Source organism: Poecilia reticulata, linkage group LG2, assembly GCF_000633615.1.
Source record: "Poecilia reticulata strain Guanapo linkage group LG2, Guppy_female_1.0+MT, whole genome shotgun sequence".
NCBI classification, from domain to species: Eukaryota; Metazoa; Chordata; class Actinopteri; order Cyprinodontiformes; family Poeciliidae; genus Poecilia; species Poecilia reticulata.
Genome location: NC_024332.1, coordinates 41,872,946 through 41,888,947, shown reverse-complemented (window position 1 = coordinate 41,888,947; position 16,002 = coordinate 41,872,946). Strand labels below are relative to the sequence as shown.

Below are 16,002 nucleotides of genomic sequence, written 5' to 3'. Positions count from 1 at the left end.
TAAAAATGCAGTTCTTGATTTGTCTTTAGAACGTGTGTTTGTTGTTTGATTCTCCCATATTTCTCTGTTCTATTACAACTGTTGGAATTTGTTCACAGAGTTGCAACAGTTTAAATTTGTTGCAGCTCATTTTACTGTTTTAATTTCAAAACAAGGGCTGCACAGTGGCGCAGTTGGTAGAGCTGTTGCCTTGCAGCAAGAAGGTTCTGGGTTCGATTCCCAGCCCCAGTCTTTCTGCATGGAGTTTGCATGTTCTCCCTGTGCATGCGTGGGTTTTCTCCGGGTACTCCGGTTTCCTCCCACGGTCCAAAAACATGACTGTCAGGTTAATTGGCCTCTCCAAATTGTCCGTAGGTGTGAGTGTGTGGGTGCATGGTTGTTTGTCCTGTGTGTCTCTGTGTTACCCTGCGACAGACTGGCGACCTGTCCAGGGTGTATCCCGCCTCTCGCCCGGAACGTTAGCTAGAGATGGGCACCAGCAACCCTCCCGACCCCACTAAGGGACAAGAGTGCAAGAAAATGGATGGATGGATTTCAAAACAATTTAAAATTCAGTTTATAAGATCAATTAGTAATATTTAATCCTATTTTAACTTTTTTGTCCAAAATTTGCAATAATAATGCTTATATTTCAGCTTGTCAGAAAAGGTGAAAAGTGAATTGCATTTTGCATTCACAGTATACCAAGGGCCATGTAGGCTTGGTTTATTTTCTGGTCTTTTTCTGCGAGCTAGAGTCACTTGCTTACGATGAAGTATTAAGGCCAGACTAAGAGTTTTGTTTTTGTTTTAAAAACCAGAATAAAGTTATGACAACTCTTCATTAGTCTGCGTTAAAATGCTTAGCATCTTGTGGAGTTATAGTTGGTTTTCAAATAAGTAAATACACCATCTTTTAACACATCAGCATCAGATTATTTGACTTTAACCCTTTCGCTAGCGAGGACTGAGGCAAATGTACGGAAGAGGATTAGGGCCACTGGAAATTTTTTTTTTCTGATTTTAATCTCAGAATTCTGAATTTAATCTCAGATTTTTTTTTCTTTTTTCCAGTGGCCCTAATCCTCTTCCGTATGTTTGCCTAACAAACGTAAAGGACTGTGGTAAATTATGCAAGTTTTACGGGTGTGGGGTCGGTTGGATCCTATTTGTAAACACAAGGGTTAAATCAATTGTTTAAACTACTGAATACATTTAAAAAGAGCCACGAACTTGAGCTGATTGCAAGTATATCAAAACTTTTTTTCCTCAATAAAAATACTAATTTTTACAACTTTCTTCCGGTAATGGTATAACTATTCTCGTAATATTATGACTTTAATCTAGTTTTTTTTTTTAATGACAGTCATACTTGCTTTGCCGCCATTTTTCCTTTCACTGTCAAACTTCTCTGTCACCCCTCCTCTTTTTCTTTTTCCTTTACTTCTTTTATCGACGTTAGCAAGTGCCGTTTTGGCGTGCCTTACTGTCAGCTACTGGAAAAGAGTTTGAATCGGGATGCTAAAATATTACACAGAATTATAAAGTACATAAAAATAAAACAAAAGAAAGGTAGATATGCTTCAAAACATCCGCCAGCTCTGTTTACACCGGTGTTTGTCGGCTCCTGCTTCTACAGCTTGAACAGGCAGCCATGTTGATTAATTTGAAATCTGCTGCCCCCTAGTGACTGGAGGCTTGATTGTCAGTCATGAATGAATAACTGAAGGCCCCCTTTCCACAGGGGCCGCGTTTCATTGGCTAATGCCCATTTTACGTCACAGCGCAGCTCCCACGTGCGTGACCGTCTCACAAGCACAAGCTACAGTAGTAAAACATGCTAATGTACATTGTGGACTAGCAGACCGGCAGAAAGTTTTTGCGTCAGGACTCGAAAAAGAATGGTGCTCCACCGTCAGTGGGGTATCTGTACAGGCGATGTCAGGTATCCTGATCGTATTCGTGGAACTAAAGTTCACAGATTTCCAAAATCTGAAACGGAATGCCTTGCTTGGATTAAAGCTTGTGCACGACTGCGTTTGCAGCTCAATCGTCATAGGATCAATAAGAACAAAGGAGTGTCTGCTGGTGTAAGTATTATTGCTTTGCTTTCTTTGTGTTTAGTGAATGAAAAAATAAAGTCAATAATAAACACATCCATTATGAAAACCTTTTAGCCAAGTACAGCATAATGGCAGTACCGATACAACTTCTACACCTTGAAGTCTGTCTGTTACACAGTCTTACGTTAGCTGAACAGATCAATATGCAATGTGTATCGTATCTGACATACATTAAAGATTTTTATTTTACCTGAAAAGGCTTTTTACTAAACTAATCGTGTTAGCTACACTAGCACTGAGTACCGTAATATTTTGCGAAAATCCGGCAGAAATGCTAAACTAATCGACTCAGAAATACTCTGCAGAGTCAGTCGAAATAAAAAATGCCATGTTTAAACATAGAAACTAAGCACCGCGAGGCTTTGTTTGTGAGACATGCAGCCACGTGGGACTTTCGAGGGGCGTTTCTGGGCGGAGCTTGGTAAGGTCCATTGCAGACTGCTACAAGAGATCCTTTCTGCCCATCAGCAGCATTAATAATTAGAATTTTAATTTAAATTAAAAAATTATTTTAAAAAATTAGGACACAAATTTGCATAATTAAATCATGCAAATAATGAATTAAAAGTGTATTTATTTTTTGTGGTACATTTCTCTAAGTGATATCGATCAATGCATTAGCCTTTTCTTGTGGCTGAGATATGCTGTCTGGAAGGTTGTATCTACAATTCCGTAAGAGGCAGCTGCTGCATTTTCAAGTTACATCACATTAATATTTTAAAAACAACATTCTGTTTCAGTCCCAATTGTTGAGCAAAATGTTAGTGTTTATAAGATGTGTATATAAAAAATGTAATAATTATTGATAGTTTTAGTTTTTCACGTCCCAAATGGGACTAGATCAGCTTTGTTCAATGTCTTTGCGTGGTTGTGATTAGAGTTTTATTTTTTATCAAATGAAAAAGTGTGAATACTCTTTTCATGGTAATGTCAATAATGACCAGTAGGGGGCGAAAGATGCAACCAAACACCAGAGCGTCTACTGCGAGACTTCAAAGAAGAAACGCAGCAAGAGTCAGRAAGTTCGACGTCGCTTCGAGCAGGACGGATCGGAGCCGACAACGTCCGAGCCAGCACAATGAAGACTTGATCGGAATTAAAAATAAAAGGTTTATATGGTCAAATATCAACCATGTTGGCCTTGGTTCGCCTCTGCCTTCTGCTTGTGTGCCTTAAGGGCAGCGCAGGTGAGTCTGTTTTTATGCTAACATTTGTCTGCGAACATCATTCGGAACGAGTGATGTTCTTAATAACTATTTTTAATCATCTGTATATGTTTATCATAATCATTTTAGCAAGCCGAATGATTTATAGCTGCTTTATTTTGAATTTCCTTTATTAAATTATGCTATTGTTTGCGGAGGTGATTTTATTATCTATTAAAGGTTAAAATTGATCTGGTTTAAACGGAGTCTGGCGTGTAATGTTAAAGGAAACAGAAAGTGTTTTTGTTCAATGACGCTGCTGAATTCTTCCAATGTAATTAATTATATTAAGTGGGAGCTGTTTTGCTTTGTATGTTCATACTCTAATATCACACCCCTATCCAAGTATTATTAGCAAAAAACAAATCATTTGGGCAAAACCCAAAAGTAAAAGGTCCATTGTAAATGCGCATTGCTTCGCCATTATATAATTCAAATTATGTTGTAAACTTGCAGTGGATACACCCATAAGCAATAATCATCGCAGATTAGATTTTACTTAAGTGTTTCTGCCCTGGTAAATTTGACCTAGAAAGGACGTTTCTGAAGTGATCTGAGAGTTCATCTCGAACCATCTCGGGTTAGATAAGGTCGTGGTTTTGATTCTTCTCTCTCTGAATTTCTTTGTCAAATGAAAGCAACTGGAGTTTGAATGACGTGGATATTTTTGTGGTTAATAATCAGAAAACAAAGCAGCTGATGTGTTTTTATATGTATCTCCCATTCTTTAAAAAAAGTAATTTTCTTCTTGTGATGCAGATCTTGAAGGTGTCTCCACGTGGTTTCACCTTTAATGTCTCCATTTCCCCCTCTAGCTGCTTGATTTACTGTATTGTCACATGCCATACATGCACAGTCTGCACATTAAATGGAAATGTAACAACTTGAAAGTTTAGTATCATAAATTGCTGATAAATACATTGAAAGAACATTTTTAGACGTGAATAAACATTAAACGTAATTATATGTGGAATTCTCTGTATTTTTCATTACTACTCAACTCTAATTCATGAAAATACTAAAATATAACAACAGTTAATATACACCTCATGTAGATGTTTAAGAAAGGGTTTGACTTTGCGTACAAAACGAAGATATGAAAGCACCAGTAGTGGTCATACGCTGATTGCTGAATGTTATTTTTTTCTGTTTTGACACCTGGTTTATATGTAAAGTACTGCTTATTTTGCAGAAATTAACATAGTATTTTACTATTTTGATTGTAATTCTAGTGAAATAAACATAGGACTCTATTTACACAGTGGATTTAAGCATAAAATTATGTTTCACCTGTTAAGGTTATAAGAAATAGTCTAAAAACTGTGTTGCAGCTTTGATGTTGTTTTTAGGGTTTTTCCAAGCAGTTATAAACAAATTTGGCTTATAATAAAACATTGTTTGCAAACTGAGGGCACATTTTTCCCAACAGCCACACCGTTGTTTTCTAGCAATAAAGAGGGTACTGTATGCTCTGTTAGCCAACTTTCAAATAGGTTATGTAAAGTTCAGAATGCTTAATATTTTCCTCGAGGATTTTATCTTCTTCCTCAGTTTATCAGATGCATTGAAGCTTTTGATGAAGTGGCTGCTTGTTAAACTGGTTTCAACTCTTTACTGAAATGGAAATATGAAAATCTCATAACAACATCATGTGGGAAAGTTTTAGACTAATGTTTAGAACAGTTTCAAAACGTGTGAAATGTTTCATCCGTTTTCATTTGGTTTTAGAGAGAACAGAGTCAGATATGATCAAACCCACCAACCTTACTGCTGCTACACACTGCCAATCATCTGGCTGAAAAAAGACTTCTGCATCTTATTCATGTTTGCAGAAATTTATCTGGTCAATAAAACCCCTAAAAATCAATTTATTAGAACTAAAGGAGCACTCTTATTAAGTGAATGCTCATGTCAAACTACAGTTGTTTAGTTGATTTTCAATAAAAGCAGTTCGATTATGTGACACAATTTAGTTTTAAATCTTTGTGTGAATATCCTAAGAAACCAGAACGTTTGTTAAAATCAAACCTGTTCTTTCTGTAGAATACTACTATGGACAAAAAAATGTCCTCAAATAGTCCAAAATGTTGCATTGAATTGTGTTTTGTTGTCTTGAGGATGCCGCGTTTTCGGAAAAATATAAATTCAACTCCAAAGTACTTTATTTATCCAAAAATTAAATGTTGACAGAGATTGGCGGAGATTTTTAGTTCTTTATTTTTTATTCATTAACGTTTTTTATGAATTCATGTTTTGCAGACATTGTTCTATATGTACGATTCATAAGCCCATATTACAGGAGGTATAATAATAATTTAAGACTTTTATGAATGTAACAATACTGAAGTATTTGAAAATGATAAAGTTTTAGTAATTTCTTCTTGTGGAGAGGAAAAATTTGCTTCGAGATTCTCTTGGGACTCCCATGTCTGCCATGGTTACTCACTTTAATAACTGTCCAAAACTGAAAAAGTAAGAGCAGAAAAAGGCAAATTTCATGGTGATTCCTGTTAGAGAGATGCTGGAATAGGAGTTACGATCCTTTAACATCATGGACGGTTTTAACTTGCCTCTTTGTCAACTCCTTCATGTTGCCATGGTTACACACCTTAATAACTGCCTGACAATTAAAAAGCATCAGAAAAAGACCCAATGGTTATTCTGACTATGGTTAGGGAGATGCTAGAGTAGGGGGCATATGATTTTTGAAAATTGTGGTCAATGAAAGAGATCGTTTTAACTTTTCCTACTAGTTCTTTTCAAATCCTCTTGGGACACTGTTGCCATCGGTCACACACTTTAACAAGCAAAAAAAAAAAAAAGCAAGAGCAGAAGACCTAATTATCATGATTAAAGAGATGATGGAGAAGGGGATAAGATCCTTGAACATTTTGGTCAATAGAAGAGATGGTTTTAACTTGCGTCTTTCTCAGCTCTTCTTGGAACTCCTTGTTGCTATGGTTACGCACCGAAAGTAAAAAGTTATGAGCAGAAAATGACCCAATTATCATTGTGATCATTACAATCGTTCTTCACTTGATTCCTGTCACTGTTATTGTCATTCCTCATTGGTTATTGGCCAAGAATCTTTATTTGGAAGCTGATTGCTCATAATTTTTGTACCGTCCTGTTTCATTGACTGCCTGATAAATGAGCCAAGATTTCATTGGAATAACTCTAAACGTTCCTGCAACCGAGTTTCAGCTCATTGAACGCCCTGAAAATTGAATATTTTCCCAGAAACAATGACTGGAACTAAAGAAAAACCCGAGACGCTTCAAATCCGAGAACAGCAGCAGGTTTTTCTCACAATGCTTTTCCTGAACGAGGAACTCGCACCACAGAGAAACTCCTACAAGCTTAGAGAGGCGTGAGCTAACAAACTCAAATTCAACAAAAAATATTATGAATAATAGAAGGATGAAACAGAATAAAGGAAGTGAGGACTTCTTCTTGTCCATCTTCTCTCAAATCTTTGGATGTTACTGAAGAAAGAGGAACAAGTTCCTCCACAGATTAGCTGGTCAGGTGGTTTTACAGCTAATCTGTAATACATTGAAATACATTGTGCCATGGTTGTTGCAGGTCCTCTGCGAGACAGAACAAAAACAGGAAGTGCTTTTATAATATGAGTCTCTGCTTGTTGTCGTGCCGACGGACTCCTTCAGGGTTTGGTTTGTACGTGAGATTGTGCAATGTGTTTCAGAATGAGTCAGTTCCTCACATGACTGCTGCCGAGGTTTCAGCTTCTAAATCATAGAAAGGCGTTCAACCTTTCAGGGATGTCAGGCTTTTTTATGACTAAAAAAAATAACATCCCAGAATAATTTTACACAGAACAAGAGTCCAGAACGGTTTGTCATCAACATCTGGGTGAAAGCAAAACGTCTCCTGCTGCTCAGCTCTACAGTAACAACATGGTAGGGAAGTAACATGATAGAAATGAGGTTTTAGGGCATCCGGACCCGTTTTGTGACCTTTAGATCAGATTATTTGAAGCATCCAGAGAGTCTGAAGTGCTTTAGCAAACATTTAAACGATCTTAAGTGTCTTCAAAGTGTTCAGATGTTTAAGTGATGATGCATAACTTTCCCTGCAGGGTAATAAGGGTTTGTGGCGAGCACGGTTATTGATTTAATGATGGAGGTGGATAACTGCATAAACAACTTAGGGCTGGGACATATGTAATAAAAATTAAATGTGATCCTTTTTTTCAGATCTTAATCTTTTTTTTGTAGCTTTTTTTTTTCTTCTAAAAAATAAATTACAAAAGAAAAAGAAAACGGTTTCAAATAGTGACTTTAAATTCACTCATCCCGTCTCTGAATTGTACAACAGAGGCTAAACAATAATTCTTGTTTAATTATGAGAAGGTAGTAATAATTATAGCAGAATAAAGATGCAATTTTAACAAAAAAGCGCCTTTTAAAAATCACATTTTGGACGTTTTTGTACTTCAGGTTGGTTGTCTACTGCTTCTTAATACAGCGCAAGCACTTAGAAAAACATCCAGACATTTACTGACAATAAATTACTGTTTAAAAACAAACTTACAACAGTAACATCACAAATCAGCAGCCACTGCCCATTACCTAGAAACCCCTCCCATTACCTGGAAACCCCACCCGTTGCTTAGCAACCCCAGGCTAGCCCATCTTGTCACCTAGCAACCCAAACTGAGTTTCAGTATGTTTGATCAACTGGTTTTACTTCTTAATTTATCAAGCTGTTTTTTAATTATTGTGACAAGCTTGCCTTGAAATGCCTTGCTGCTGAAATGAGCTATACAAATAAAATTTGATTGATTGATAGATGTTTATTATTTCCACTGTTCTGGCTTCAACCAATTAGCACAAAGGAAAGTAAATGCAGCTGCTTCAGCCAATAGTGTGTAAAGGAGCAATACATCTCATTATTTCAGCTTCCTAAACTACATTTTTCCCCAGCTATTTCAACTATAGGGAAACAAAAGAAAATAATTTACATTCCACAGAAAATCTACAAATACTGAAGATTAGCTGGAGTTCGTAGTATTTTAGTGTTTCTGGAGTTGCTAGACAGAATGTTTAAGTCCAGCAAATAATCTAATTTAATTTCATTTTATTTTTTATTTCATACTATGAACTATGAGTAGTTACATAGTTCATGTAACTATGAATAGTTCATGTACCAACTAAAAGAATCAAAAGCACCAAAAAGAAGAATAAACCTATAAACACTTATTTACATTGAAAAAAAAATTGGCTATTCAACTTAGAAAACTGTTTCAAACATTTCAAATACATGACAACTCATCATCTTATTCAGATTAATTTGTTTCGGTTGCAGCTGAAGCAGAGCTGACCCCTCCTCATGACCTCTTCATGTTGACCTTAAACACCAACTACACTCTGACCTGGGACTGGGACCAGAGCGCTGCCGGATCCGACTCCGCCACCTTCACTGTGCAGTACGCCGGGTAAATCATTTACATCTCCAATAAAAATATAAACCTGATATATCTGATGAAGGGAAAAACTAAACGTTGTTGCACTGGAAACCACTCTGCTAGAAGATACTTAAGCTATGATAATTTTTTTTCAAAGTATTAATGCTGCATAGAGTTCAAATCTGCTCTAAAGTATAACACCGTGTGTTTCTGAGGACTTCTGCTGCTACTTAATGCTTTAAAATGTTCAGCATGAGCTGGAAAATTTAATCCAAACCCACCTGACAAATTAATCACATTTCTCCTTCCTCAGAGCTCTGCATAAGAGACGAACAGCAGAAATTATGGAAGACTGGTGCTGCCATAATTTAGAATAAATACAAGAATAAATAAATGACTCATTAGAAGATACAGGATCAAAAAGTAGCCTTACACATAACAGAATATGATTTTATTTATGTGCTTTTATGCATATTTTTTTATTTATTCCGATAGTTTTCAGTCATACTTTTTTTCTTGAATTTTAAATTTTTTTTCTTTTGTTTATTACAAGCTTTTTTTTCTTCCATATTTATTACCACCCAAATATGACTTTTGATTTTTTTGCCCCAAAGAATAAAAAGAAAATCATCAAAAGATTATTTGGAGGGGAAAAAAAACTTTTGGAGGGTGATGATATATTTAAAATGTATTTACAAAATATTTTACTGCTCTTTTATTTTTTAAACGCTGATATATTTTCTCCAGTCTTATTTTTTGGTAACCGAATAGTTTTGTTTGTGCCTGTTTATTTTAATCTTCAGCCAGCCAAAATATGGGGAAAATGGCGCCTTATAGTCCGGAAAATTTATTAAACAAATCTCTTCATTTTTATTATTTTATTGCATTTAAAGGCACTATTTTATTTAGTCAAGCTGCTATCTGGAGATATAATTTTAATGAGTCATTTATTTCTATATTTATTTTTAATTATGACAGGATTGGTCCTCCATAAGAGGCATTCTTTTGTTGGTAATTAATTTTCAAGTAAAAAGCGTGTTTTCAGAGCTGTTCACTAACATAACCTGTATGACAAAACAAATGTACCAATAATCAATAAGCTTTTATGGTAGAAATCAACTTCAGAATGGAGGGAGTGTTTTATGTTTTTTTTTATTATTTTCCCAGGAATCACCAGCTGAAGAAGAGGAACCCAAAGTGGACCACAGTGTGTGCAGAGACCTCTGGGAGGTCATGTGACCTCACTAGGTCAGGACTGAACTACCTGGGCCTTTATACAGTTCGCGTTCAGACCAACATGAACGGAAGTCACTCAGTGTGGAAATCGCTACAGTTCTGTCCCGATAAAGACGGTAAGAAAAACAGTTCAAATAATCACTCCTCCACCACCGTGCTTGGTTTTTGGTGTGAAGAGTTTTTGCTTTGGGGGGTTGTCGAGCCATTTGTTCAATCTTATTCTGCTTGAACTTTAACCTTTAACATGCTACATATGAGGTTTGTAGAGTCTGAGATAGAGCTCTTGCCCTGCCAGCATGCCTAGGTGGGCCCCAAATGGGGGGAAGGAGGGCAGACCTGATGGGTCCCATATGAGTTTGTCCGCGGGTTCCACGGTGCAAACCCACGTGGGCCCTTCATGGTGGTGGGCCCACATGGGTTTGCCCATTTAGGGCCCATGTAGGGCCCACGTAGGCTGTGGCCCTACATGGGCATACCCCATGTGGGGCCACCGTGGAACCCGCGGACAAAACCATATGGGACCCATATGTCTGCCCTCCTTTCCGCCATGTGGAGCCCATCTAGGCATGCTGGCAGGGTGGTTGATTATTCTGACGATTAATCAGTTATTCTGACGATTAATCGGTTATTCTGACGATTAATCAATTTAATCTGATTTTTAAAAATGTACACATTCAGAAAATATTTCATTTTACCACTTGAACTTTTTTTTTATAAATGCATTATAAGATTACAATAAACAAATAATTCAATTCCTTTTTTAAACAAAACAAGGGTTTTATGAACTAAAATGCAACAACATAGCATTTATCTTGAATACAAAATATTATTTTTTTGTTCAGTTTTGGCCTAAATACCCAATGGCCTTTTTGAGTCTGTATACTGCACTTAATGATTAATAAATTCTGAAATTTGTGAAAGTTATTATAGTAATCGATTAATCACGATTAATTGCGATTAATCGTCTCAGTCCTAGTGTTAACACACAGTCGTCTCTGCTCCAGAAAGTCAAGATTGCTTTCTTTTTTAACTCTTCATCTTGTGTTTGTTTTTCCTCCACCAGCTGCTATTGGACCTCCGTCTAAAGTTCAGCTTGGTGTCTCAGGAAGCACTCTGGATATTTTCATCACCGACCCTCAGAACAGCTCCAACGGCTCCATGAAGGAGCAACTTAATAAGCTGTACTATGAGATTGTTTACTGGGAACAGCCTAAAGATGGAAAGGTAGGTTAACTACCTGTTTTTCTAAATTCCCCTCCACTTTTCTCTCTGTTCTCCAAATTTATCAGAGAACAAACCTGAAATTTCAGCCACTGTCTAAAAACAGTCACTCAAAACCCACAACTGAGCTGTTTGTTTCTGCACAATGTTGGTTTTTCACTCGTGCTGCGGAAACTTTGCACAGGTGCTTCCTGCATCTCATGATAAATGACAGACACCAAGTGGGGCAATCACTTCCTGCGTGTAGGTTTATTTAGTAATGCTGCAAGAAGATTTGCATCTCTTTCTTGTATGCAGAATTGAAACTTCTGGGTGGCACGGCACGTCGAAAAACAAGTTCAGACCCGCATATAAATAATATTCCCTGATGATATTGGCCTTTACGAGCACTCCTGCCACACTGCAGATACTAGAGCTGAAACGATTAATCACAATAATTGTGATTAATCGATTATTGAAATAATTGTCATAATTTAGTAACTGATTAAAATAACATATCGAGGGCAGTAATTAAGTCAAAACTGAACAAAAAATACAAACATTTTGCATTTAGGATGAAAACACCTAAATGCATATTTACATATTTATCTGTAAATATGTTTTAGACAAAACTTGTCAAGTTGTGCAGTTTTAGTTTCACCTGGTTCAGATTTACTAAAGGAATGTTGCTACAAATGATCAATGTTTATTTTCTTAAAAAAAAAAAATTCAATTATTTATTTGCATTTTTAATGTATTTCTAATATTACATGAAAACGGTTTAAGTAGTTAAGTTTCTTCTTTCTAATTGAATTACAAAAAAATAAGCTTTTGTTAATATTCTCATTTATTGAGATATTATTTTCCCCTTTATGTTTATCATTGTCTTCAGAAAAAAAAAAAAGTCTCTAGATTCTGTTTTAAATGTGACTGTTTTAAGTTTTTGGGACATTTCGTGCTGTAGCTGTTCATGTTCTGCCTTTGTGAATTAATTTGCGGTGTGATTTTCAGGGTTCGACACCGATGACGATGACCACCGATGTCACCATGCTGACCCTGTCCAAGGTCGAACCCTGGACCCGGTACTGCGTGCAGATCCGATCCCACGACGACTTCTACAACAAAAGCAGCACATTCACGCAGCCTCTCTGTACCCAGACCGAAGGTAACTGAATTAAATGCACTATTTTTTCTTTAATCAATTTTTTTTTCATCTTTTCTCACTTTACTTTTCTAAGAAGAAATTGGAAATTAGTGAAAATATTATCAAAAAGTGGTTTCGGGGAGTTGCACGATGGCTATAAAAATATTTTAACTGCGAGAGTATAGTCATAATGTTAGCAGAGTAAAAACACAACAAATTTACCATGTTACAATGTTTTTGTGTGATTTTTGCTTTGTTTTTGTCGAAAAATAGTTTTATAAGGAAGTTTAAATTGTCTCCGTAAGACAAATTTTTTTTTTAATTTGATTAATCGTCAAAATAATAAATGACTAAAATAATCATCACAGAAAGATAAATGAGGACTGGATGAATCGCAGAAGGAAGTACACTGCAAAAACACAAAATCTTACAAATGTTTTTGGTCTAGTCTTCAGTGGAAATATTTTAGTTCACTCAAAATAAAAAAAATAAAAAACAACTTACAAGTAACTTTTCAGCAAGATAAAGGAGCTTGTTTTAAGTCAATAATTCCTTAATATTGATTCAAAAAAAAGTACTACTTCCACTGGTAGATTATGTCACTTATTTCATATTCAATTGGCACTGTGCCGTTACCTAGCAACCCAAGCCAAACCAAGACCGTTGCCTAGCAACCCACTTCTAGTTCCACTGGCTGATTATTTCACTTATAACAAGACATTTTACCATGTTTGTAAGTGAAATAATCTGCCAGTGAAATKAGTATTTTTTTCATGGCGGAATTATTAAAACAAGCTCGTATATCTTGCTGAAGTTTACTAAGTTATTTGAGCTAACTAGACAAAAATACTCTTTAAGATTTAGTGTTAGTAGTCAGATTGCTTTAAGTTGTTTGTGTTGGTCGCATCAGGTGTTGTTCCTTGGTGGAAGATCTTCCTGTTCTTCCTGCTGTCTCTGGTGAGCTGCTTCCTGGTCGTGCTGCTCTTCCTCTACGGCAGCCATCGCTGTTTCCAGATGTGCAAAGCAACTTTCCTTCCTAATGAGAAGCTGCCCTCCTACATCAAACAGGTACAGCCTTCGTTTCCCACAGCAGGACATATTTTATTGTCTTCCTAAAACTGCAGATTTATTTATTTCTCCTCTTCCTGTTTCTTCTTCCTCCAGCATGAAGGTGACTACCCATGCCTCATCGTCTCTGACTGTGAGTTGGATCTGTGCGATCCTGTGATTGTCTGCCCAGAGTCAGCCATCTTGATGAATAATCCAGCTGTGGACTCTGCAGCGCCCCCAGCTGGCCTGGATCAGGACAGAAGGTCATTTGGTGTTCATTTAGCTCCTTTTCTCTTGAGATCTGCAGGGGGAATTAAAAATATCCCTATTAAATTAGGGCTGAAATAATTAATCGTGATTAATTGATAATTTAAATGATTATCAGCTATTAAGTATTGATTAATCGTTAATTGGAGATCACAGACCCAAAAAAGGCGATTTTCTTAAAGAATAACACATTCAGAGGAACAGTTAACCTAAAACTGTTCAAAAATATGAACATTTTACATTTAAGATGAAAACAAACTACCTAGAACTCCTCAAGTGACATTTTTGCTTCTTCAGCCTTTAAGCAACTTTTGCTGTCCAGTTATTAATCCCAAATAATCAACATATTAGTAGACAGTGTGTTTTTTTTAAGCTACAGATTCATTCTTTGCTATAGATGCTCAAATGTTTAAGGGACTAAAGGATATGCAATATCGCATTTCAGGAACTAACATTTTATTTTCTTATTTAAAAAAATGATTAGTCCCGACCCCACTAAGGACAAGGGTGCAAGAAAATGGATGGATGGATGGATGGAAAAAAATTATTAGTTAGTTGCATATTTGCATCGTTTAATGTATTTCTAATGTTGTGCAAAAAAAAAAAAAACAGGTTGAAGTAGATAAATGAAAAATCTGCAGAATGTGATGATTTTTAAACGATTAATCGATTGAATAATTGATTACTAAAATAATTCTGAGATGCAATTAAAATATCTGGGATCTTTTGTGGTGTCAATAAGCAAGACGTAAAGAGTTTCAGATAAATAATTTCACAACATTTTCCACCTTCAATGTGACCTTTGACTGACTGATGAATTACCTTTATTTTCTCCCTAAAAGATCTAAAGTTTTCATGACATTTGTGAACATTATGTCACTTTAAAGTTCTTAAATTATCCTGTTTTTCTCTGTAACTGGTTATTTGTCGACGTTTGTGTTTTAACTGAATATTTCTCTGTGTGCAGCGGCAGACACAGCCGTCAGAACAGCAGCAGCAGCGGAGATTCTGGAGTTTATTCTGCGGGAGGAAACTCCGCAGGCCTGCAGCCCAAGGTCGCCTCGACCTTCACAGACGTGAATCCCCTTTTCAACTCCGAGAAGCTGAATATGCTGAGCATGAACTCAGAGTTTAAAGTTTCTCCCGTCGTCCAAGACGAGGGAGTCGTAGATATGGAGGTCTGAAGGAAGAGCAGCTCGTTTTTCCCCTGTAGGGGGAGCTGTTCGCTCAGAAACTGAAAACGCCTTATGGTGACATATGCTGGTTCTGGTTCCAGACCGGATCGCCGTTCCACTGGAAGGACTGTTGACTTTGCTGTTTTAATCATCATATGTTGTAAATCATGTTGAACTGAATGATGTTTTTTCTTTGTTTGTTTGTTTTTTTACTTTTTGTCATCTTGTTGTTGTAAACTGTCATAGTTGGCGTGCCGCAGCTTTTATTAATGAGCATTAATTATGAATATTGATTGAATAATGAAACAGGATATAGTGAATTCAGTGCTTCAAACTGGCTTAAGGCAAACATTTTATGAAGTTGTGTCAGATTGTCCATCTGTGAGATGCTTCTGTAATTTCTAATAAACCAATTGTGGTCCAAGTGTTTGACTCGGCCACCTGTTTGCGCTCTGGTGTACGGCGGCCTATCAGTGTCATGATAGACAGGGAAAAAAAAAAAATTATGCCAAAAAACAAGGACATTTTTAGATTAATCCCATCAATTTCCTAGAAAAAGAAAACAAGGAAATTTGTGAGCTTGAAAAGTAAAAAAAATTTTTAGAAAAATAACTCAAATTCTGCGATCAATCTAAGACATTTAAAAAAAATACTGAAAATTTCTGAGTTTGAACGATCTTAAAATGTGCTGGGGAAAAAATGATCTAAATTGCTAGCTCAATTTTAGAAATTTGAGTTTGAAAAGTCAAACATTTACCAGAAAAAATTCATTTTTTTTTTCAGGAAAATTTGTAAGATGTCAAAATTTAGCAAATGTTTGTTCAATTTTTTTTTTTTTTTTTTTGTAGAAAGTTTCTGAAATTCTGAAATTAACCTCAAAATCAATTTTTTTTTGTTGCAATTTTTTTGACTTTTCAAGCTTTTTTTAATATAAAATTTATGAATTTTTGGTAGAATTTTAAAATGATCTACAATGGTCCCATTTCACTGTGGTACTGTTGTGTTTCAGGGTTTAGTTTGCAGTTTTATTCAAAATAAAGACTTTATATGGTGGCATAGCAGATTGATTGGCTACATTAAACTATAAAATGCATCAGGAGGCCAAGAGGAAAACCAAAAAGAACTATTGAAGTTCTGAGAGAGGACATGGAGCAAGAGGTTGCAGAGAATTGGACTAAATGGAGAGATGATTCGCT

General features: G+C 36.1%; 1 protein-coding gene across 1 annotated transcript; it reads left to right on the top strand.

Annotated features, from left to right (window-relative positions):
- The first annotated feature begins 3,096 nt into the window (after positions 1–3,096).
- Positions 3,097–15,238, top strand: LOC103461786 (interferon alpha/beta receptor 1b-like). Its single transcript, XM_008404138.2, has 8 exons — positions 3,097–3,288; positions 8,635–8,764; positions 9,902–10,086; positions 11,034–11,194; positions 12,182–12,335; positions 13,225–13,382; positions 13,479–13,627; positions 14,599–15,238. The coding sequence occupies exons 1-8, from the start codon at positions 3,234–3,236 to the stop codon at positions 14,813–14,815; spliced, it is 1,209 nt and encodes a 402-aa protein (XP_008402360.1). The 5' UTR covers positions 3,097–3,233; the 3' UTR covers positions 14,816–15,238.
- Positions 15,239–16,002: the final 764 nt, after the last annotated feature.